At 45.1% G+C, this 23,916-nt stretch overlaps 1 protein-coding gene across 2 annotated transcripts in view; it reads left to right on the top strand.

The window, feature by feature from the left end:
- MAP3K11 (mitogen-activated protein kinase kinase kinase 11) overlaps positions 1-22,537 on the top strand; it is a 43,923-nt gene extending 21,386 nt beyond the window's left edge. The window contains exons 2-10 of one of the 2 annotated variants that reach the window (XM_060252424.1): positions 3,018-3,198; positions 4,203-4,351; positions 10,666-10,841; positions 11,687-11,927; positions 12,545-12,658; positions 14,404-14,530; positions 16,265-16,353; positions 18,328-18,672; positions 20,929-22,537. In XM_060252424.1, coding sequence (XP_060108407.1) covers positions 3,018-3,198; positions 4,203-4,351; positions 10,666-10,841; positions 11,687-11,927; positions 12,545-12,658; positions 14,404-14,530; positions 16,265-16,353; positions 18,328-18,672; positions 20,929-21,383 — 1,877 coding nt within the window. In that variant the 3' untranslated portion in view covers positions 21,384-22,537. Of the gene's footprint in view, positions 1-3,017; positions 3,199-4,202; positions 4,352-10,665; positions 10,842-11,686; positions 11,928-12,544; positions 12,659-14,403; positions 14,531-16,261; positions 16,354-18,327; positions 18,673-20,928 lie in introns of both variants that reach the window. The other variant, XM_060252432.1, reaches the window with a different exon arrangement.
- The last annotated feature ends 1,379 nt before the right edge of the window (positions 22,538-23,916 follow it).

Here is a 23,916-nt window from a genome sequence, read left to right as displayed (position 1 = left end):
GTCTCTTTGAGCCGGAAGTGGCTTTTCCAGGCTCTCAGGTGATATCTTGCATCACCTCCCTCCTGAAACATGAAGATGCCAGGGACTGACCCTGTGTGCACAGCAGATACTCTGCCATTGAGCCACAGCTCCTCCTCCCTGATTTGTGGATTCCATACTTCCCAGTGATTGAGCAATACCTCTCAGCGTTCCAGTTAATTTCTCAATAGCTAGCAGAAGCAGGCTGGCATGTAGCATGCATGCCCTGCCTCCCTGCCCCAAGTGGCCCTGCTTTGAGCTGACCTCCTCCCTTACCATTGAAGGATTTTTTTGGAGGTTTTTTAAGGTAATTAGTGGATTTCTATTATGTTATAGTGATCTGTTTGCAACCGCTCATGCACACAGTTTAGAGGGAACTGCTGTTGACTTATGGGGACCCTATGAATCCCTACAATCCCTTGATCAGTTCCGCAGGGCCTGCAAGACTGCCCTCTTTAAACGAGCATATATCGACTGCTGAATTGTTGTTAACTAAGGACCCGCCAACACGGTCCTGTTTTAAGGACCTATGTCATCATGGAATTTGTTTAAACTGGCTGAAACTAGCGTCAGAATGCCATCATTGCTGCCAGATCAATTCAAATTATGAATTTTTAAATACATTAACTGGTTTTTAAATAATGTTTAAAGTTCTTACTGTTAAATCTAATGTTTTTATTTATTATTGTATATGTACGAAATGTTGTTAGCTGCCCTGAGCCTGCCTAGGCGGGGAGGGCGGGATACAAGTAAAATTTTACTTACTTACAATTTACTAGTTTCTCTGAACTCCAGGTTTCACTGAACAACAAAAAATCTCTAGCTGTTTTTGTTGCAGAGGTGTAAGGGGTTCACCTTTTACCTTATATCTCTTTGGTGAAAAAGGCTAGAGAATTGCTTTTTAAAAAAATGAAAGGTAGACATCTGGAGGAACTAGTGGGTTTTGGCACAAATTCATTATAATGTTATAGTAATCTATTGATCACTTTAAAAAAAAAAAAGCCCTCTGGCCAAAGGAGCCTAAGGCAAGGAACATGGTATCAATGTGGGCAGGATCTTTAAAAAAACAGCTCACAACTTCTCATCCACAAAGCGTGCCAACACACTTTGAATGAGATCTTTCCAAAAAGACCATATCATTCTGGTAGATAATTTGCTGAGCCTTGGCTTCCTTTCTGCCATGCTGTTTTCTAAAGCATTCACATAACAACGTCCTCTGTTCATCCAGTTTCCACATTTCCCCCAATTTTATTGAAATCTTTTCCAAACCTGGTCTGGTGCAGTCTGTTTGAAAATTTTGCAGCCTTTGGACGCCACATTAAGAATGTTGTGTATTCTTGATTTTAATCATATGCATTTATATTAATCTGTGTATTCTCATGTTGCTATTTATGATTCAGCTGGCTTGCGGGAAAAGTGCATCTGATTAGTGTAATTGAAGGAATAGTAGATTTGTTGGTTTTTATTTGTGAACAGACACCAGTTTTAGTCTTATAACTTTCCTTTGAGAATTTAATCAGAGTTATCAAATATCCCAATATTTCATTAGGCTATAAGAGATAAATCTCTCTCAGAGAGTCTATCTTGGACCCAATTAGAGATTTTGCAACTGTGAAAACTAACAAGGAAATCTCTCAGAGAGCTGATCAGTGCAGATCCCTAAATTGGGTGTGAATTAGCTAATTTGTCACAACAGGAAGATGGAAATTTTTAGAAGTCTTGTTCACAGTGGCACCATTTTCCTTATCTCAGTGGCTAATGGTTGTAGTGAGTAAAGTGAGCAAAGCTCTGAACGCGAGTGCTAAGAGGCAGCTTCCGGAAGGCCTTGTCCTCTGCACCTTGAGTGCTGACCCTCTAGGGTAACTGGTTGGCCACCCTGTAAAACAGGATGCCTGACTAGATGGATCAAAGGACATCCAGCAAGGTTCACCTTATATTCTTATGGATGCTACCTCGTACCCACCTGGGAGGGTTCCCAACCCTAGACTTTTAAAAATTGGTAATTAGATCACTATAGCATTATAATGATCTGTTGCAACGGTGTACTAGTTCCCAACTTTCATTTTTTTAAAAAAAGTAAATCTCTAGCACTTTTCTCTGCAGAGTTGTAAGGGGGAAGGTAGTGGCTGTTCATTTCTCCCTATGACTTTATGGTGAAAAGGGCTACAGACATTACTTTAAAGAAGGTGAAAGCCAGAAATAAGTACCATTACAACAGACTAATGTAGTGTTATAATGCTACAGCAATCTAATAATTAGTGTTTTTAAAAAAAAGCCCACTGGCAGTGGAAGGGGGAAATTATAGCCATGGGGAAGGCTGCAGCAAGGAAAGTACAGGAAAAACTTCCGTATGGACATTCTACAACCTCACTAACTGTCTCTGCATTTGCTACAGCAGTGAGAGCTACCCAGAGAATCATCTCCACATGGAAGCAACCAGGTGTGGGAAGGATCAGTGTAAAGCAAGAGAAAACAGAGAAAGGGGATGATTAGAGGATGATATAGTGTGGATGCTCCTCCCCTCTGAAAAAAGTCACTTCAAGTTTGAATGCCAAATTAGAGCAAAACCTCCATGTGGAAATAATCCTGCTTTGCCAGAGCTGTTTTCCACCTTGTTTGCTATTTGCAAGTACTAAAGCCTCAGTGATAAGTTGCATTCAGACATTAAATTGTACTGCAGTTAATAAAAATGTGCCCAAACCCTGATTTTGCCAGTCTTGGCTGCATCCTTGATTTTTCTCCTCATCTCCTTTTGCACAGCATGAAGGAACTGTGGCTTAACACTAACTGTGGTTAGCTGTGATACATTAAGCTAGCCCTGCAGCTAAACAGAAGCTCTCCCACTCTTTCCCCAGCAAGCCAGGATGTTAAAGGAGAGGGAACAAAGATTCTGTAAAATGGTTGTGGAAATCTTATGTTGCTTTCTTGAACCTGCAAGCTCCTCTCCTTGGTTCTGCTAAAATACCATTTGTCTCATCCCAAATCTCTGTCTCTTCTAGTCCTGCTGGCAGAATGTGTGGATGATGGAGATGTGAGTGGGAAGACCTTGAAGATTACAGATTTTGGGCTGGCCCGTGAGTGGCACAAGACAACCAAGATGAGTACGGCAGGCACCTATGCCTGGATGGCACCTGAAGTGATTAAAAGCTCCACTTTCTCCCGAGGCAGCGACATCTGGAGGTGAGAGAGAAGCCCCAATCGAGGCATGGACTCCTGTTTTGAGACTATAGAATGCCAAGGGACCAAAGAAAGGCAGGGTCCCCACATAAACATAAAACCAAAGCCCCAAGTTCCCACACGAATGTCTGAGACTTCCACACTTTTCCCACTGCTGTTCATAATGTAAAGCTCTCAGGACTCACAGAATTGTTCAATGGGCAAATTAAAGAAAGAACAAATATTTTATATGCATGAGAGACAGGGTACATGTGTGTGCATGGTGTGTGCCTGCTTGCAGATGCACACCAGAGACAATGTTGAGACCCGAATAACCCAAAAGATTTGCATTGCTGATTTCACAAAATAAGGAATGTCAGAGTGACACATCAGTCTTGATCTCAGCCATTGTCAACATGGTACCTGTGTTCACCATGGTGCCTACTAACACCTTTTCTGGTGCCCACAAGCTATTTTTTAAACATGGGTAGGACCCAACAGTGTTTCTGATTGGCCATTGGGGTTCTCATTGGCTGTGCAAATTAAAATTATTTTGTTTCTGCAGCAGGTGCCACCTGAGTTGGTTTTCCTATCTCTCGCTACTCTCTGCCAGTGTATTCTTTAAACTGCCCCTCTTCTCCCCTTCACTTGAGCTTCCTGAGTGGTTCTGCGTCCTGTGGCAGCCACTTTGGTGTTGAGCTCTCCCTCATGTGGCAGCCGCCACCCTGTGGCAGAATTCTAACTGTACCTGCAAACTGAAAAAGTTTGGGGACCTTTGGTCTATGATATGTAGAAAGGAAACGGATTTTAATTCCCAGAGTGTAACTTTTATTCCCTAGAATCCATGAACCACAAAATAAATAGGCCCAGGATCCTGTTCAACCCAAGTGACCAAAAAAAATTATTGTGCCTTTATTTTTGCCTGAATGATGGCGGGGGTCCCACTGAGAAAGGAGACAGAGTTCCTTGCACCTTCTGCCAGTGTGCTGGAGTTTCATGACCTCTCTTGTGTGTCCCTTTCCTTCTAGTTACGGAGTCCTTCTTTGGGAGCTTCTCACAGGGGAAGTCCCGTATCGGGGCATAGATGGTCTTGCTGTGGCCTACGGTGTTGCTGTCAACAAGCTGACACTACCTATTCCATCCACCTGTCCAGAACCCTTTGCACGCCTCATGGCAGGTAAGAGGACCAGGAAGGGAGGTGGGACTTGGAACTGTGCTGAGAACAGAGTTGTGCTTTCCTAGGGTGTAACAGATGGCCTCTTGTGTGACTGATTAGAGGAACCAACAATTCCTGTATCTTTAAATACATCAATACTGCCATCGCTACTAAAGTGTCATTTCTCTCCAACCACCTCAAAGAGATCTCTGGGTCAAGAAAAATCATACATTTCTGCATGCATTTTTTATTGTGTGTATTGAATGTCATCAAGTCGCTTCAGACTTAGGGCAACCATATGAATTAAGGTCCTCCGGAATATCTTATCGTTAACAGCCTTACTCAGGTCTTGCAAACTGAGGGCCATAGAGTCCTTTATTCGTTGTGTTAATCCATCTCATATTGGGTCTTCCTCTTTTCCTGCTGCCTTCAACTTTTCCTAGCATTATTGTCTTTTCCAGTGAGTCTTATAATTTGACCAAAGTACAATAGCCCCAGTTTGGTTAATTTAGCTTCTAGGAAGAGTGCAGGCTTGATTTGATGGAGAATATGCTTGTCTGGTCTGACCTTCTGAGGCCATAGAAAACAACTCTGCACCATCCTCTATATGACAGCCCTTCAAGTACGTTGAAGATGGTGATCATATCACCTCTCAGTCATCTCCTCTCCAGGCTTAACACACTGAGCTCCTTCAGCCTTTCTTCATAGGACTTAGTCTCCAAATCTCTCACCATCTTCATTGCTCTCCTTTGGATGCATTCCAGCTTCTCTATATCCTTCTTAAATTGTGGTGTCCAAAACCAAACACACTACTCCAGGTGAGGTCTAACCAGGGCAGAGTAAAGCAATACCATCACTTCACGTGATCTGGACACCATACTTCTGTTGATACAGCTCTAAATTGCATTGCATTTTTTAGCTGCCACATCACACTGCTGACTCATGTTCAGTGTATGCTCCACGGGCCCCTAGATCCCTTTTGCACATACTACTGTCAAGACAAGTCTCCCCCATCCTATAATTATGCGTTTGATTTTTCCTACCTTAATGCAGAACTTTACATTTGTTCCTGTTATAATTCATGTTATTGGTTTTCGCCCAATTTTCCAGCTTGTCAAGATCATCCTGTACCCTGACTCTGTCTTCTACTGTATCTGCTACCCCTCCCAATTTAGTGTCATCTGCAAATTTATTAAGCATTCCCTCTATTCCTTCATCCAAATCATGTATAAAGATGCTGAACAAAACAGGTCCCAGGACAGATCCTTGAGGCACTTCACTTGTCACTCCTCTCCAAGAAGATGAGGAACCATTCACAAGCACTCTTTGGGTACAGTCTATTAACCAGTTACAGATAATATCCACCTAATAGTTACAGTTACAGATCCACCTAATAGTAATAGGATCAAACCCACATTTTACCAACTTGTCAACAATCAAGGGAATGCTGTAGACTTTCCTGCAAGGTAGTATAGAATCATAGAGTTGGAAGGGACCTCCAGGGTCATCTAGTCCAACCCCCTGCACAATGCAGAAAACTCACAAATACCTCCCCCTAAATTCACAGGATCCTCATTGCTGTCAGATGGCCATCTAGCCTCTGTTTAAAAATCTCCAAGGAAGGAGGTTTCACTTTTCAAAAAAAGTGATAAGGCTAGTTTGACATAACTTGTTCTTGAGAAACCTGCGCTGGCTTTTAGTAATCACAGCTGTCCTTTCGAAATGCTTAAGGACTGACTGACTGATTATTTGTTCTAAAACTTTTCCAGGTATAGATGTTAGCATTTCCTAAAGGAGTCTTTTTTTATTTCTCAAGTCTTTAGAAAGCTGTTTATGGAGCTACCTTGGCTTCTTTAGGCTCCTCACTTTTTTCCTTCTCGTAGAAATAGTTTGTGATTGTGCCTCCAATATTTCACTTTTAAGAAACACTCACCCTTCTTGAACTCCCTTTTCCTTAAGTATTTCTTGATGTGGGATTCTACCTACCATAACTTTGTCAAAATTTGCTTCCCTGAAGTCCAGTCGTGTGTCTATGTACAGCTTTCCCCTTCCCCAAGACTGTAAATTCCAAAATTACATGGTCACTACTACCCAGGGTGCTGACCAGGGCTTTTTTTGTAGCAGGAACTTATTTGCATATTGGGCCACACTCCCCTGATGTAGCCAACCCCAAGAGCTTATAGGGCTCTTCTTACAGGGCCTACTGTAAGCTCTTAGATGATTGGCTACATCAGGTGTGTGTGGCCTAATATGCAAAGAAGTTCCTGCTACAAAAAAAGCCCTGGTGCTGACTGTGTTCACCTCATCAACCAGTTCTTACCTGTTAGTGATAATCAAGTCCAAGATAGCAGATCCCCTTGGTTCTCTCTCCATTTTCTGGAAAATCAAGTTGTCAGCAAGACAAATCAGGAATTTATTTGACCTTTCATTTTTAGCTGAGTTGAACTTCCAACAGATGTTCGGGTAATTGAAATCTCCCATGGCCACCATGTCCCATCTCTTTGAGAACTCTGCATTCTATTCTAGGAGTGTCTCGTCCAAGTCTTCTGCTTGGTTTGGTGGTCTATAGCAGACCTCCACCATAATATCACTGTTATTTCTTGCCGCTTTTATTTTTACCCAGAGAACTTCCATGCTCAGGTTCATATATTTCTTCACAAGTATATACCTCCTTTACATATAATGCTACTCCTCCACCCTTGCTTATCTGTCTGTCCCTTTTAAATAAGCTGTACCCCTCAATATTCCAATTGTGAGTGTCTTTGTTTCATCTAGTGTTCCTTCAACGACACCTTCCCTGTCCTGTGTTTTCATTGTTGACTTTGTGGCTTTATGCATGAATTTTACCTTGAGTTTTAGTTGGCTTCATGATGTGTTTTATAATGTCCTGCTTTTAATTGGTGGACCTGGTTGGGCACAACAATAGGGCATAACATTTTGTAAATAAATCAGTATGTAAATAAAAGTAAAATCTACAAAAAATTGCAATACTTGAAGGTCAGTTGATAATAGCTCCCAGAGCTAGAGAACATCTCAGTATCCAGGACTTAATAAAAAGTCAGTGATTATAGCAACAGTAAAGGAGAGAACATGCACATGGATGTGTGTCCCAGAAATTTGAAAAGCAACAACAAAAGGAAACTTCTGAAATCAGCAACATCTGCACAAAAAATCTGAGTGAGTAGGAAGTTTTTAATCTCATGCCTAAAAACCACAATTGCCAGGGCAGACACAGAACAGAACTTAACACAATGTGTCATTAATTTGTGAAAATCATTGTTACATGATGTAAGTGATGAGTGTGACCTTAGCTAGCTTCATACAGGGGATTAGACAACTTCCTGGAGGATGGATCCTCCAGCAGGAGCCCCATCCATGGCCCAGAGTGGTAAAGTTGCAGTACTGCAGTCCAAGCTCTGCTCACAACCTGATTTCAATAAAATGAGTACCCAGTTTACTGGATGTAAAGTGTAGATGACTGGGGAAGGCAACGGCAAACCACCCTGTAAAAAGTCTGCCATGAAAATATTTTGATGCGATGTCACCCCAGAGTCAGAAATGATTGGTGCTTGCACAGGGGACTACCTTTTACCTTTAGAAGGTCCTCCAGAAGCTATCAAACCCTAATGACTAAATGGAACCTCCATGTTCAGAGGCTGAATACCACTTGCTTTGTCTCAGTGCCTTGCTTCGGGACCTTACCATGGCCAGTCACGTACTCCTGAGTGAAACAGGATGCTGGACTAAATGGGCCAGGGGTCTGATCCAGCAGGACTACAGGAATAATAATAATAGTAATTTTTAATTTATATCCCACCCTCCCCGCCGAAGCAGACTCAGGGCAGCTTACATAGCATAAAATACAAACATTACAATAGTACAATAATAAAAACCCCAAATTACAAACAGTTGTGTTCCTCAATTAAATATGCAATTACATTAAAATCATCAATTAGACTATCAATTTAAAACCACAGTTTAAACCACAATTAATTTGGTGCTACGATCTTAATGTAACACAGTTATTCATGACGATGGTACAGTAATTCCACCTTAAAAAGCCAGCTGGAAGAGGATGATCTTGCAGGCCCAGTGGAACTGGTCAAGGTTCCGCAAGGCCCGTATCTCTTCTGGTAACTGGTTCCACCAGTGGGGAGCTGTAATCGAGAAGGCCCTCTCCCTCGTAACTTTCAATTTGGCCTCCTTCGGCCCAGGGATGGTCAGCAGATTTTGCGAGCCAGATCTCAGGTCTCTTTGGGGAACATATGGGGAGAAACAGTCCCTAAGGTAGGCAGGTCCTCAGCCATATAGGGCTTTAAAGGTAATAACCAGTACCTTGTAACGAATCCGGTACACAATTGGCAGCCAGTGCAGTTCCCGTAGCCTAGGCTGTATATGCTCCCACTTAGGGAGTCCCGTTAACAGTCTGGCTGCCACGTTCTGCACTAGCTGTAGTTTCCGGGTTCAGCACAGGGGCAGCCCCATGTAGAGGGCATTACAGTAGTCTAGTCTCAAGGTGACCGTTGCATGGATCACTGTTGCCAGGTCATCACACTCCAGAAAGGGAAGCAACTGCCTCACCCTAAGATAAAAAAGGCGGATTTAGCAGTGGCTGCTATCTGGGCCTCCATTGACAAAGACGGCTCCAGTAGCAGTCCCAGGCTCCTGACCCTGTGCACTGTTTTCAGTGGCGCACCATCAAAAACTGGTAGGGGAATTTCCCAGGCTGCCATGGCTCAGGCAAAGGACCTCTGTCTTTGCTGGATTCAACTTCAACCCACTCAGCCTGAGCCAACCTGCCACTGCTTGCAACGCCAGGTCCAGATTTTGAATTTATATCCTGCCCTATACTCTGAATCTCAGAGCGGTCACAATCTTCTTTATTTTCCCCTCCCCCCAACAGACACCCTGTAAGGTGGGTGGAGCTGAGAGATCTCTTGCAGCAGATGCCCTTTTCAAGGACAACTCTTACAAGAGCTGTGGCTGACCCAATGCCATTCCAGCAAGTGCAAGTGGAGGAGTGGGGAATCAAACCCGGTTCTCCCAGATAAGAGTCCGCACACTTAACCACTACACCAAACTGGCTCTCACACAACAAGAAGTTGTGTGGAAGGAGATCCAAGTCTCACAAAATTCTTACTTCTGGTGACCATGCCCTGTACTTTTGAGAATGCATGCATTAAGGCTGTTTTTATTTTAATGCCACTGCCTCCTCAGGCACAAGCACAACAGACCTTCCTGAGTCATGGAAGATACTTGTACCTTTTCCTTAGCCCCACCCAAGCCTCCACCTCTACTTGCTGCTCAACTTCTCTGAAGTGTGGCACCCCTCTCAGGATCATACCAGCTTAAGATGGTTGTCACGAGTGCCTTTATGGACACATCCTTTATGGATGGTTGTCACAAATGCTCTTTACGAACACACAGATTGGAAGGCCACCAGTCACTTGTTTCGTGAACACCTGCACATGATCCTTTGAATATGCACAATCACCATTTTGTCTGAAAGGTGTCAGATGGATTTTCAGTCTTGGTACATGTGTGCCAAGCTGAAAATTCTGATACACGTTTTCTGAGTTGGAATTTTCCCATGTTCTGGCATGCACGTACAAAAGCAGAAAATCCACCTGACACACCTTTCAGACAAAATGGCGATTGTGCGTACTGGGAGGATCACATGTAACACTCCACCCTGCGCGAACAAAAGCCATCCCAAAAGGGCTACCCTCTTGGGCCAGTCCTAATTTGAGAGAATCATGTCTGAATTCCAGTGCACCTCAGATTCATAGGATATAACTTCAGGTGTTAGAATTTGAATCATGCAGTGTTAGAGCTGGGAGGCTCAGGTTTAAATATTTGAAGCTCACTGGGCAACCCCAGCCAATCGCTTGCTCTCGGTTTAGCTCACAGGGTTGCTGTGAGGACAAAATGGGTGAGGGAGAACCATGGGTGCCTCCTTGAGCTTCTTGGAGAGAAGGGTGGGGTAAAAATGTATGGGATAAAATGTATGGGTAAAAAAAAAGGTGGGGTAAAAACGTATGGGGAGGTATAACATAGGATGTCAGCAGGCAACAAATGAACAGTATTGTAAAATGAAAAGAAACTACAGAAGTATGCCCAGAAACATGAGGGTCTCTGTTCTCTGTCTCATGCTGGCTTTAAGCTGACTAGCAAGAAGAGTACTGTATCTGTGTTCTAGCACCCTCCAGGTACCAAATGCATAGTAGCAAGCCAGACAAAATTCCCATGATGCAAAAGGAGAGACAGCAGAGAAGCTGGTGGTTCTATCCTGTGGTGTTGACACCTTTTTGTGTTCCATTTCTCCTTCTCACCAGAGTGCTGGGAACAGGACCCTCACCGCCGCCCCAGCTTTGCATCCATCCTGTCACAGCTGACAGTGCTGGAGGCTCAAGTTCTCCATGACATGCCCCAGGAGTCCTTCCACTCTATGCAGGATGATTGGAAAGTTGAGATCCAGGACATGTTTGATGAGCTGCGTGCCAAGGAGAAGGTAAGGAGGAGAGAACAGTATCAGACCTACTAGCTCTTCTAGTACTGGACCAAACTTACTTAACATAAGAGCCACATAGAATAAATGTCAGATGTTTGAGAGTAACAAGACATGAATGTCAGATGTTTGAGAGCTGCAGGGAACGAACGAAGCCAAACAGATGGGGGAGGGAGGAAGTAGTGAAAAGCAACTTTAACTTTAAGTGCATTCTCCAAGCTGGCAGTTGGCTTAGAGGAGTGATTTAAAGAGAGAAATGCCTTCTCCAAGCTGGCTGGTGGGAGCTTTGAGAGCCACATAATATGTGTGAAAGAGCACATGTGGCTCCTGAGTGCTGTAGTCTGGCCACCCTTGTACTGGACCATATGTGGGCATTTTGGATGGATGGATGGATGGAGAGATGGGGAGAGGGAGAGAGAGAGAGAGAGAACAGGATTTTTTAAAAATAGTAGTCTATCTTCTGTCTGAGTCCCTTGTCTCCTACCATCCCTTATAGCTACTACATTGCCGTGGAATATTCACAAACATTGAAAATGTTCTAGGTGACAGTGCCAACCATACAATGCTGACAGGCAATGCAGCTTCAGTAACAGAAAGTAGATCAGTTTTGTTCTTAGCAAAATGTTGTATGAAACATGCAGACAGGAGTTATGTAGGAGGGTTGGACAGACAGGAAGTTTAGAGAACCAGAAAAGATCCCAGGAAGCTAAGAGCTTCCAGATAAGCATGTGGGACCTCCATTACCTCTCATTTCAGAAACAAAGTTCCACTACCCCCGGGATCTCAGAGCCGAGCTTCTTCTCTTGTTGCCCAGGTCTTTATGTGTCTCCTTCCCCTGTTCTGCCCAGGAGCTGCTAAGCCGTGAGGAGGAGCTGAAGCAAGCAGCCCTGAAACAGAAGTCCCAGGAAGAGTTTCTGCGCCAGCGGGAGCACGAGTTGGCCCAGTGGGAGCTGGAGGTTTTTGAGCGTGAGCTGAGCCTCCTCATCCAGCAGATGAACCGGGAACGGCCCCACGTGAAGAAGCGAAAGGGGACCTTCAAGAGGAACAAGCTGAAAGGGAGGGACAGCGAGCGCATCAGCATGCCCCTTGGTATGACTCTTGTGGGGAAAGACTGCACTCGTGTTCATTGGTCGGGATGAGGTGAAAGTTGCCATTTCATCAGGGCTTTTTTGGGGGGGGAATACGGTAGAGTGGAGTTCTCGGAACTTTTTTGTGGAAACAAAATGTCATGGAAGCTATGCAGGGTCAACCCTGGTGAGTACTTGGATGGGAGACCACCTGAGGATGTGCAGAGGCCCTATGGAGGCCAGCAATGGCAAACCACCTCTATTCATCTCTTCTCTTGAAAACCCTACAGGGGGACACCATAAGTCGGTGGTGACTTGATTATTCTTTCCACCATACAGTCTTAATTGAGGCTTTTCTGGATTCATCTCCTGTACTCAGGGCTTTTTTTGTAGCAGGAGCTCCTCTGCATACTAGGACACACAACCCCGATGTAGCCAATCCTCCAAGAGCTTACAGGGCCTATTGTAAATTCTTGGAGGATTGGCTACATCAGGTGTGTGTGGCCTAATATGCAAAGAAGTTCCTGCTACAAAAAAGCCCTTCCTGTACCTCTTTTCTGCTCAGTGTCCCTTTGGGCATGGGGCCCACAACTGGATCATGATGTGTGCGTTTTTTCCCTCTTTCCTCCCCTCTCTCAGATTTCAAGCATCGCATCACAGTGCAGGCTTCCCCCGGTTTGGACAAGAGGAAGGACTTCTTTGAGGTGGGGGCTGGTGGCTCTCCCACTTTCCCCCGATTCCGAGCTATCCAATGTGAGTGATGTTTATTTGGACCTTTGGGGGTGGGGAGTCAAGAGGTAATTCTATGCCTTGTTCGTGGCCCTCCAGAGGAACTGGTTGGCCATTGAGTGAGACAAGATGCTGCTCTGATCTGATAGGGCTTTCCTTATTTTTTTATAAGCTGGAATCAGGAATGTGTAAGAGTTAGGTGGTGACATCACAGGAAGTTGCATATGGCCCCACTTCCTTTTCTCATCTTGATATACTAATTATTCTACAGGAATTAATTAAAAGAATAGTCTCTGACATAATAATTGCCTGCTGTTGAGGAGACATGTTTTGAAATGATTACATGAATGAAGAAAGAAGTCCATCAGAATTTGTGATGTTTTCTGAGAATGTACACAGGACTGTGAGTGGGACACCAGCTATAGGCTGAGCTGCTGTGATGTCAAGAAATGTGCACAAATATTCTAGCATCTGAGGGGAAAGGGAAGAGGGTCAGCAATAGAATGTGGCTCAACGGAGTGGTTTACCTCATACAGGGCCCAGAATGGGACAGGCTGGGCGCTTATTGCTAAGGTCTTTTTCAGCAGCCAGTGAGATGTAAAGATTTGTCCATTTGAAAAATGTCAGCTGAATGCTGCTATGCCACAGAAATCTAATGCAGTGTTCCTAGTATAGAAAAAGTGATTTCTGTGGAAATGGCAGGTTTTGAAATTTTCTCACTGTCACTCATATGGATGTCATCATGGAGGAAAGTTGCAGCCCAGGTTCATGGAAATTTGGTTTGCACTTCCATAAGCCTAGGAGGCAACTTTCCTTAATGATGACATCCATATGAGCAACAGTTGCACTTTGTTGATTGGCCAAAAATTAGCTGAAGTCGTGGGTGGATACGTATGATGTCACATGTCTGTTTACCACAACACTGTAACCATGACAGAATGACAGCTCTCTCCTGTCCAAATTCTTTTTAATGATGACTGTTGTTGTCTTTGTTTCCGTTCCTTTTTAAAATCTCAAGCAACCTGACAAACTGCAGGTTCTCATCAGCAAGTCAAGATGGACTAAAATAACTGACCTTCTTATTCTTCCCTGTTATGGGAATGCACTCAGCCCCAGAAAGTTTCATTGAAGTTCACTGAAGTCCGTGAGGCTTGGAATTAGTTGCAGCTAAGCTTCAAAATACCATGCTTGCTTCCAAGGGAATTTGAAAAAAAAAAAACCACACCTTTCTTTCATTTTCCAAATGCAGCCACTGGGGCTGCTTTTTTAAAAGGGGAGAATGGTGCTGGGTGTGGGAGGAAGAGACTTCTCCCTCCCCTGCAGTTTCTCCAGGTTATAAAAGCCACACCAGCTGCTGGTATCCCTGTGGGAGAAAACAAGACAGGCTCTCATACATTTTCCACAGCAGGGATAAAAATGACTTGAGAGAGGTGTATTCAGTGTAGCAAACAGCAAAGGGTAAAAGGGCTCCTTCCCCCTTATACCCCCTCACCCTTTTCCCTGCAGTGTTCTTAGCAAAAATCACTCCAGCAGCTTCATTTGGAAAAAAAAAGTCTTAAACTGAACTGTCAACTACCTGGAGAAAAAAAATGTCCCATCTCTTTAACAGAGGCTTAATGGGATGCTATTTACTATCTGATGTTATTTACCACCATGCCATGGAAAAGTTTCAGCTGTCCATTTTCATGTGTTAAGCAACTGGAGTTTGAACTGGTTTAGCTTAGTGTGTAGATGTGCCATTTGATGCACTCAGCTCCTTTTCCATACAGTGGACCCAAGTGAAAATGACCAGAACTGGGGGCGCCAATCACCACGTCGAGGGGAAGAGGCCTGGAATGGCCGCATCAAGAGTCCCAATTCCCCCAAACCATGGGAGAGTACGACACAGAATGGAAGGTAGGAAGTAATTTTCATTTACTCCCTTTTGTAGCAGAGGACCTTTGTAGCAGACAGTCTTGTGCCAAAATGGCAACCATGTGCCTGTCCCCACTTTTGAGGGTAGTTTGTATATTAGAAGGGGGGGGGGGAGAGGCCGGTAGCCATATTTCGACTTCCTCTTTTGCATTTCAACTTCACTTTGAATGAGAGCTGTGACAGGAATTTTGTTCTAGTTGGAGAGAGTGTGGGTCTATCTTGTCTTTTTGCATCATTAGCTTGTGCTGTTATGTCTAAACAGGGTACATAGTGCAGAAACTGGCGAGATGATGCTACAGAAGTGTCCCTCTGAGGATGTAGCCACCTTTTCCAATAGACAATGCCCTTATCTAAGTGGATCTATAGAAACAGTTCTGCATGTATTAATGGAATGCCATTATTTTAACATTCAGCAGAGTATTTTATCTTCCATTTTAAGTGGCATCTCTGACTTACCAACTTCTTATAAAATTATTATTTCTTCTCAATAATTCTGAAATAAATGTCACTGAAACTGTGGCTAGATTTCTTCAAGCAGCTGTTTATTTACATAGTGACATTCTTCAATTAATCTTGGGCTAATTTATTATTTATTTTATACTGAGTTAAGCATCTTAACTTATTAATGTACCCTTGCTAAGGTTCATCTGACTGAAATGTATCTTATGCCAATAAAGGTAACTGAACTGAACTCTGAGGATGTGCAGAGTGCATTTCCCTCACCTCTGAGCAGGCATTACTTCCTTACCCACCCATCCATTTTATGTCTGGTCTTCCAGGGCTTAGCTCCAGACTGACGTGAAGCCTAGTAGCAACCTGCCCCACTTTGGAAATTAAATCAGAAAGAGAGGGGAAGAGTAAGAGTCCAGTAGCTCCTTAAAGACTAACAAAATTTGTGGCAGGGTATGAGCTTTCGTGCATCACTGAAGAAGAGAGCTGTGACTCCCGAAAGCTCCTACCCTGCCACAAATTCTGTTAGTCGTCAGGGTGCTACTGGACTCTGTCTTTGCTACTGCTACAAACAGTGCCCATCTTGATCAAGAAATTCCAGGAGGCTTGGGTGGTGCAACCCCCAGGCATTCTAATCCCTGGTCACGTCTCTTAAGATGGGAAGGAAACCCAGAACAAGAACAGATGAAGCTGCCTTCTGCCGAGTGAGATGATTGGTCTAGTAAGGTCAGCATTCTCTACTCTGTTAACAGTTCTTCAGGGTCTCAGGCTGAGGTCTTCCACATCACCTCCTATGAGATTCTTTTCACTAGAGGGGCTGAGGATTGAACTAAGCAGCAGCTCTGTGTCACCCCCACTTTCCTAGGTCAACAGTTCCAAAGGGGAACATTGATGGGGTGAGAGAGCAGGGCCAGGAGCATTTCTGGGTCCTCTGGAGCTTCCCCAGGATTGGTCCCCAAACTTCTGATGAAGGTCAAGGGGGAAGGGAAAGGCATGCTGGGGCATTAATGCACATAGGTAACCTGTATATGGACAGGCATTCTCTGCATTGAGTGGGCAATTTATTTATTTATTTGTTTGATTTATATCCTGCCCTACCCCACCAAGGTGGGCTCAGGGCGGCTTACAATACAAAAAGCTAACAAAGATCAGTTTAAAATACATTAATAATTATACAATAAAATACATAAAACTCACAGGTGCAATGGCAGGTGCAATGTCTTTTAATGCATTCTAAATCTTTTCCTGTCCATCTGTCCCCAGGAGAAGGTCACGCTTGGAAGAAACAACCTGGTACATGGAGCCAGAAGCACCAAATCCTCCCATGCAGATCCAGACCCAGCTCAGTCAGAATGGTGAGTTTTTTCCCTTTTCTCAGCTGGTTTGCACTGCTGTTCAAAGAATCATAGAGTTGGAAGGTACCTCCAGGGACATCTTGTCCAACCCCCTGTACAATGTAGGAAATTCACAAATACCTGCCCCCCCACACCTCCAGGGACACCTGCTCCAAGCCCAGAAGTTGGGGGGGAGAACCCTCCAGGACCCCTGGCAAAACTGACCTGGAGAAAAATTGCTGTTCTTCTGAGAGTGCTTGCTAAGTTGAGTTTGCTGTGCTGGAGTTGCAGATTCAGGATTTTCCTGCAGCTACCAAATGTATACCCTGATCTGGACAGAAGCTAAGCAGGGGCGACTTTCATTAGTACTTGGATGGGAGACCACTGAGGAAGTCCAGGGCTTCTGTAGAAAGGCAGGCAATGGCAAACCACCTCTGAACCTCTCATGTCTTGAAAACCCTATGGGGTTGCCATAACTTGGCTGCAATTTGATGGCACTTTCCACCACCACTACCGAGTGTATCTGTAGGTCCTCAGGCAAAAGAGGTGAGCTGAAGAAAGGCCTAGGGCTTGAATTAAGTTCCTTTCTGCAGCCCTCCTTCCTTCCACTAGGCTTGGTGCATATACACATCCTGTAATGGCAAGCCCAGAGTTTTTACACCTATCAGGCGAGACACAGCAAGCACTTCTACTGAAGTGGTTAGAGTGGGTCTAGAAATGAAGAGACCCACATTCTTTGTCGACTTCCTCTAGCTGTGCTCCAGAGCTGAAGCCATGCTCTCTTTCCTGCAATTTCCAGTTTCTGGCCACAATGTAGTTTGAAGCCTTTGAATGATACTGAACTATTTTTCCAGGCTTAGTTGAGGGAAAAAAGATCCAAAGGGAGCTATTTCGTGGTATACAATGCATGGTGTGGAGAAAGCAGTAAGAGAACTTTTTCTTCCTTCCCTTATTTTGATCAACATGTTGAGCCAAAAATGCACAGAAAAGAGTTAGTGATGCTCTTCACAACTTGGAGAGGCGCATCAGGACTTGATATTGATGCTAACTGGGGACCTCTGGTTCCCTGCAGAAGGAGCCTGGTTTAGTCCCCAGCATGTCCAGTTAAAAAGAGTCCAGAGCTACCAAAGTGTGCCCTGCCTTGGAGACGTTTGTGCTGCAATAAATTGTTGGTCTATAAACTTCCACAGTTTTATAATACTGGCCTTCATGGACCAGTCGTATGATTCAGTCTCAGGAAGAAGCAGCAAGCATTCAATGCATCAAATTGCCATTAAAGACATAGATGCATTTGCTGAGTGAGCCCTATTGGGTTAATGTGCAGCTTCCATGAATTATTAACATGATGAAGTGAAAACTTCTCCCATGCAATCCTCTTTGGAATGAATGCCTTTCCTCCGAGGAGCCCTGAGCAATGTGTATAGTCTTCCACATCCTCACTTTATCCTCACAACAGTCACGTGAATAGGTTAGGCAGAGGGACTGGCCCAGAGCTCTACCCAACCAGTTTCAGGGCTGATCAAGGATCTGAACCTGGGTCTGTTCACTTCTAGTCCAGCACTCCAACCACTTCAGTGCTCACTGTGTCTTGCCTGAGAGTTGCAAAAAATCTGGGATTGCCATTACAGGATGTTTATATGCACTAAGCCTAAATGGAAGGAGGGCTGCAGATAGTAACTTAACTTAAGGTCCCTCCCACTCCCTTCCTTTGATGCCAAATGGACATGAAACGCTTAGGGGTTCTAAATACATTTGTCCCTACAGGACTTTTTTTTTAGCAGGAACGCAGTTCCAGCTGGCTTGGTGTCAGAGGGTGTGGCCAAATGTGCAAATTAGTTGCTGTTGGGCTTTTTCTGCCAAAAAGGCCCTAGTCCCTAGGCATACAGCCTCTGTTTTTAGTTTTTATTTGAACCTAGAAATACAGCTTCCAGGGTACGTTTTTCTAATTATGTGAAATGGCTGGTTTCTTCTCCCACCCCATTCTTGTCTTTGTAGGCAACGCCTCAGGTGATTCTGCAGAAACGGAGGATCCGGCACCAGAACGGCCCAGCCCTCCCCGGCTCATCCAGAGAGCCCTGCTCCGGGGCACAGCTCTGCTTGCTTCCCTTGGCCTGGGTCGAGAACTGCCTTCTACCCCCCAGGAACTCCCACCAATGCCCCCTCAAAGGGAATCCCCCCCTGCCCTGCTGGTAGAGTTGTGTAAAGAGGACCCCCCCACCGATCTCCTCGTTGACCTTGCCTCAGTGGGCAACAGGGATGCTTTGCCTCCTCTTTGGGCCCAGATGTCGCCCAAGATCCCAAGACTTGCGGAGGGTCGTAGCAACAAAACTCCAAAATGGGGTAAGTTATTGGTTTGAATAGTTTGGATGGCACAGCAGTCGGGTGATGTTGACACAAACAAGAAACATAACCCCCAAACCTGCAGATATGAATTTGGAATCCAAAATGTTGAAATTTCAAACTTTGCTCTTGACAGTCAGTGTCAAGACACATGGAAACCTGTGATCCACATGTGGATGGATCTGAGAGCCCTGTTTCCCCTTTCTCCTTCCCCTTTTGCCACATACACTACAGCTCCAAGGCTGATATTGAGAATGGGAAGTCTGTGGCACACCTCCCACCCCATCCAAACATCCCCAGTGTATGCTGCAAGTGCAGAAAATCATGAATCACAGAATCAAGAGCTGGAAGTGAGCCCTGCTCCATGCCCAGAAGATGGCAAAAACCTCCAGGATCCCTTGCCAAATTGGCCTGGAGAAATATTGCTGACTGACTTAAAAGTGTGTATTCCAAAGAGGATAAGGACTATGAAGGGACCACATGTACCAATGGATGCTGTATGTATGGTTCCTGACTCCATCTAGCAGTAAATAACTTCATGCATGCTTCGTGCATGCATGTAACCCTGGTCAGCTTATATACAGTAATAGGTGCACCTGCCCCTCATTCTTGATCTTTAGGAGCAGTTGAAGATAGTTTTATTCAGGATGTCATTCAGTTAGTTTCCCCCCCCCCTACCTCTTGGCAGTTTTTAATTGTGATTTAGTTCATGGCCTTTTATGTGTTTTCTGTATTTCTGTCTTTTATGTTCTGTTTACACTGAGTCCCGTAGGTAGAAAGGCAGCTAAGAAATGGTTTAAATAAATGACTAGATCATAGCACTCTTCTGCGATTTTGTGGACAAAATCCAGAGGATGCATTTAGATTCCTCATACCAGGTTCTCCCTCAACAGCTGAACGGCGCTGCCAGCAATGATTTGGCAAGGATAAGAAGTCCTGTAGCAGGACATGGATTCTTGTGCTGGATAAGTACCCTTAAAGGCAACACAGTCTGTAAAAGTTATTAGGGGGGGGGGGGTGTTTGTGTGTACACACACATACACACACAATGATTCAGGAAAATAGGCGCACTTGTCAAATAATTGATGGTGGAAAGTGTTGTCAAGTCACAGCTGACATATGGTGACCCCATATGGTTTTCAAGTCAAGAGATGTGGTTTTCCACTGTTTGCCTTTGCAACATGAGTAGGGATGGGCACAAATTATGAATGGAAACTTGCTATGAATTGGGCTCGGTGCATGGTTTGCAAACCTTGGTTCGTGCCATCCCACCCCCATGGCTTTGGGGGGGTTGTATCGGCAGACACACTGGCACCAACAGTGGGGCTTGGAGAAGGCATTTAAAGAGACTGCGGCCTCTTTAAATGTCTTCTTCAAACAGCACGCAACTCGGCAAGTGTTCACTTATTTATTATTTTTATCTTATTTTTGGGATTTATATCCTGCCCATCCTGCCAAGGCAGGCTCAAAGTGCATAACAACATAAAAAAACCCCTATACATTAGTGACTTGTGAATCATGCTGCAGTAGTGGCAGCGCAGTTTGCAAAAACCATTTAGAGGGATCCCTTTAAATAATTTTTGCAAGCTGCACTGCATTATGAACCACAAACCTCAAACCAGTTCATTAAATGGAAAGGTTTGTGAGACCCCACAAAGTGTCACAAACCTCCATTTCCCCTGTTTGTGCCCATCCCTAGCCATGACCCTGGTATTCCTTGGAGATACTAACCAGGGCTGACCCTGCTTAACTTCCAAGATCTGACAAGATCAGGCTGGCCTGGGCTGTCCAGATCAGGGCATCAAAAGATTACAGGTGCTTTTAAATTTGGTTAATTATCAGATTTGTCAATTTTAATATAAACTCATTTGCATATTTTCAAAGCCAGATGAAGCAAAAGATAATTTTCCAATTTAAATAACAAAAAACACCATCCCCATAAGGATAATTCATTGTTTTCAGACTTCTATTTTAAATATTCCATTTCAATTGAATGCCAGAAGCAACATAGCTTAAAACGAACAAGCTGTGTTGTGCAGTTCTTGGCACTGCTAATAAAAATGGGCTCTTGCGGCTGGATCAACTGATTAATCTTGTGGCTGGATTAACTGATTAATCTACCCGTTCCCAACCTTGCCACTTGGGTGTGGATTTTTACAAGCCAATTCCAGTTTGCACAGCCTGCTCTGGAAGATTCTGCTGGGTAGTTATTTTAACACATCTGCTGACGCTTGTTTCTCTCTCTGTTCCCTGCAGATGGAGCTCTCCCATCTCCCTCCTCTCCTCACAGCCCACGGTCACCTCGCCCTGCCTCACACTCTAGTCTTATCTCCCGACCCCGGCCTTCTCCTGTCCGCAGTCGCATCGACCCTTGGAGCTTTGTGTCTTCTGGACCCCGTGCTTCACCTGTTCAGTCCCCGCAACTAGGGGCGCGCCCGTTCAAGCCACTGAATTCCGAAGGCACCAATCCATTTGTGGTGCGCAACCCTGATCCGTTTGCCTGTGGGGACTTCTCAGCCCCAAGGGAGCCTTCTGCCTCTATGCCTCCTGACCCCATGACCGTTGTGTCCAGATCGCCTGTTCCAGGGCAGCGTAGCCCCAGTTTGTTGCCAGGCTGGACCGCCAGCCCCCAACCGCCCAAAGAAGAACTCCTGGCCCCGCCCTGGTGGTCAGCAGCTGCAACATCTCAAGGAAGAGCAGCCCCAAAATGAACGGGAGCAAAGGAGGGAAGTCCTGCCTTCCAGATGCACTTTTTGTTCAGGAAGCTGGTGCCTTCAATCACCTCATGCTCTGTGATTGGACACGAGGCTGCTAATCCGAGACCACAGTATGGACTTCTTCAGGAGGGAGAGCGTAAATATTCCTAGATCAGAAAGGGAGCAGGGGAACCTTCTGGAGAGGGCTTCCTCCTCCACTCCTCTTCCCCCCCCCCTTGTCTTTCACTGAGCTCCTGCAACCATTTCTTTCAAGGGTATGAAGCCACTTAGAGCAGACACAAGTGTCCTGTACAACAGAGGGCTGAGAAAGTGGTGTGTGTGTGTTTGTGCATATGAGAGCAGTGGGAGGGGGAAGGCAGTATGATGGGAGAACCATGTTTCATGCTCTGCATAGCAAACACTAACCAGTCACATCTATGGGGGGAGAAGCTCTGTTCTCTTTCAGCCCTTCTCTGCACATGCCAACTGTGGATCTTGCCAGCGCTCTCTCCTCCCCTGGGCCAGTGGATCCGCCAGACTCGTTGACTGGCAGCTACCTTCCTTCTTCATCTGTTCTCCATTTGCCAGCTGGCCCCCTGCTGCAGCTGCAGCCATGTCTGTGCCCGCTGGAGGCGGGATGTGCATATGGATGTGTAAAGTGTGTGTGTGTGAGACCCCCCCAACACCCAAAAAATCCCTTTTCAACAGCCCTTCTCCCCCAGTCTCAGCAAAGCCAGTCATGCAGAATCTCCCTGCAGACACCAGAGGAGCAGAGTGCCGAGGCATTGTTTGCAGCATTCGTGAGCATATGGTGCACATGCCCAGACATGCGAGCATGAGAGGAACCCAGTTGAAAATGAGCTGCTTGTGGCTGGGGCACTGTCCACCTGCTCAGCAAGGAGTGTGTGTATGCGTGTTCATGGCACATGTACAAAACCTGTCATGCTCAGGATTCTGCAGCAAACGGCGCTCTTGCAGTTGGCAATCATTAGCACTTGAAATGTGCAATTCTACTGTGTCCCCTTCCTCTTTTTAATTTGTGCCTGTGCCAGGCTCCCTTGTGCCTTTCCCACTCCGGTTGCACGAGGGAGCCACCTGTGTCAAGCCCAGCCCAGTCTGGAAAGGGCCAAGCCTGTGAAATGAGACCAAATAAACCTCCAGTTGCTGCCTCCAGTCTCCATTCTTGCCTCCTGTCTAAAGAGGGACTTGAAATCATTCTTGTGCTCATCTGGGAATACTTGGACATCCTCTTACAGCAGTTGGGCCTTGGGGTTAGTGACTGCAGGAGTTCAAAACAACAGCTTGGACATATTCCACACTGAGGAGGGTCTGTGGCTGAGTGGGAGAGCATCTTTGCATGCAGCAGATTCAGCTTCTGCAGTCAAAAGGGTCAGGTGGGAGGTGACATGGGCAACTTTGATCTGAGATCTCGGAGAGCAGCTGCCAGTCAGAGTAGACAACGGTCTGATTCAGTAGAAAACAGCTTCTTGTGTGTTCTTAAGTGTGTCCACTGGTGGTAATCCGAGGCTTGCAATAATAATGCAGGGCACACACCCTCACAACACTGTTTTTTTCCCAGGACTGATACCCTGAAATGGCAATCTGTTCCAATACAAAGCAAAGACTCCCCCGGGGTATTTTGGGCATTGTTGACTTTCTTGGCTCTCTGGCAGGTCACTGAGTCTCTCTTGGAGCTTTTGCAGCTCCCCACCACATTGGGCAAAAATGCTCTTGGCTAGGAAAATAAACTCCTTGGAGAGCTGCCATCACCTTTGCTGGCTAGATTGCTCTACTGCAGTTATACAGGAGGGAAAAGAGCTCCATGGGACATAACATAAGAGAAGCCATGTTGGATCAGGCCAATGGCCCATCCAGTCCACCGCTGTCAGACAATGGCCAAAAAAACCAGATGCCATCAGGAGATCCACCAGCGGGGCCAAGACAGTAGAAGCCCTCCCACTGTTGCCCCCCCCCCCAGCATCACCCAGACAGAGAGTTCCATCAATACCTTGTGGCAAATAACCACTGATGGACTTCTGCTCCATATGTTTATCCAAACCCCTCTTGAAGCTGTCTATGCTTGTAGCTGCCACCACCTCCTGTGGCAGTGAATTCCATGTGTTAATCACCCTTGTGTGAAGAAGTACTTCCTTTTATATGTCCTAACCCGACTGCTCAGCAATTTCATTAAGTATCCACAAGTTCTTGTATCGTGAGAAAGGGAGAAAAGTACTTCTTTCTCTACCTTCTCTATTCCATGCATAATCTCGTAAACCTCTATCATGTCACCCCTCAGTCGACGTTTCTCCAAGCTAAAGAGTCCCAAGTGCTTTAACCTTTCTTCATAAGGAAAGTGTTCCAACCCTTTAATCATTCTAGTTGCCTTTTTCTGCACTCTTTCCAATGCTATAATATCTTTTTTGAGGTGTGGTGACCAGAATTGTACACAGTACTCCAAATGAAGCCACACCATCAATTTATACAGGGACATGATATTGGCTGATTTGTTTTCAGTTCTCTTTCTAATAATCCCCAGCATAGCATTGGC

The sequence above is a fragment of the Heteronotia binoei genome, chromosome 1 (genome assembly GCF_032191835.1).
Source record: "Heteronotia binoei isolate CCM8104 ecotype False Entrance Well chromosome 1, APGP_CSIRO_Hbin_v1, whole genome shotgun sequence".
Lineage (NCBI taxonomy): Eukaryota > Metazoa > Chordata > Lepidosauria > Squamata > Gekkonidae > Heteronotia > Heteronotia binoei.
Note: the sequence above shows the minus strand (reverse complement) of the source record. Positions and strands in the feature narration are given on the sequence as shown.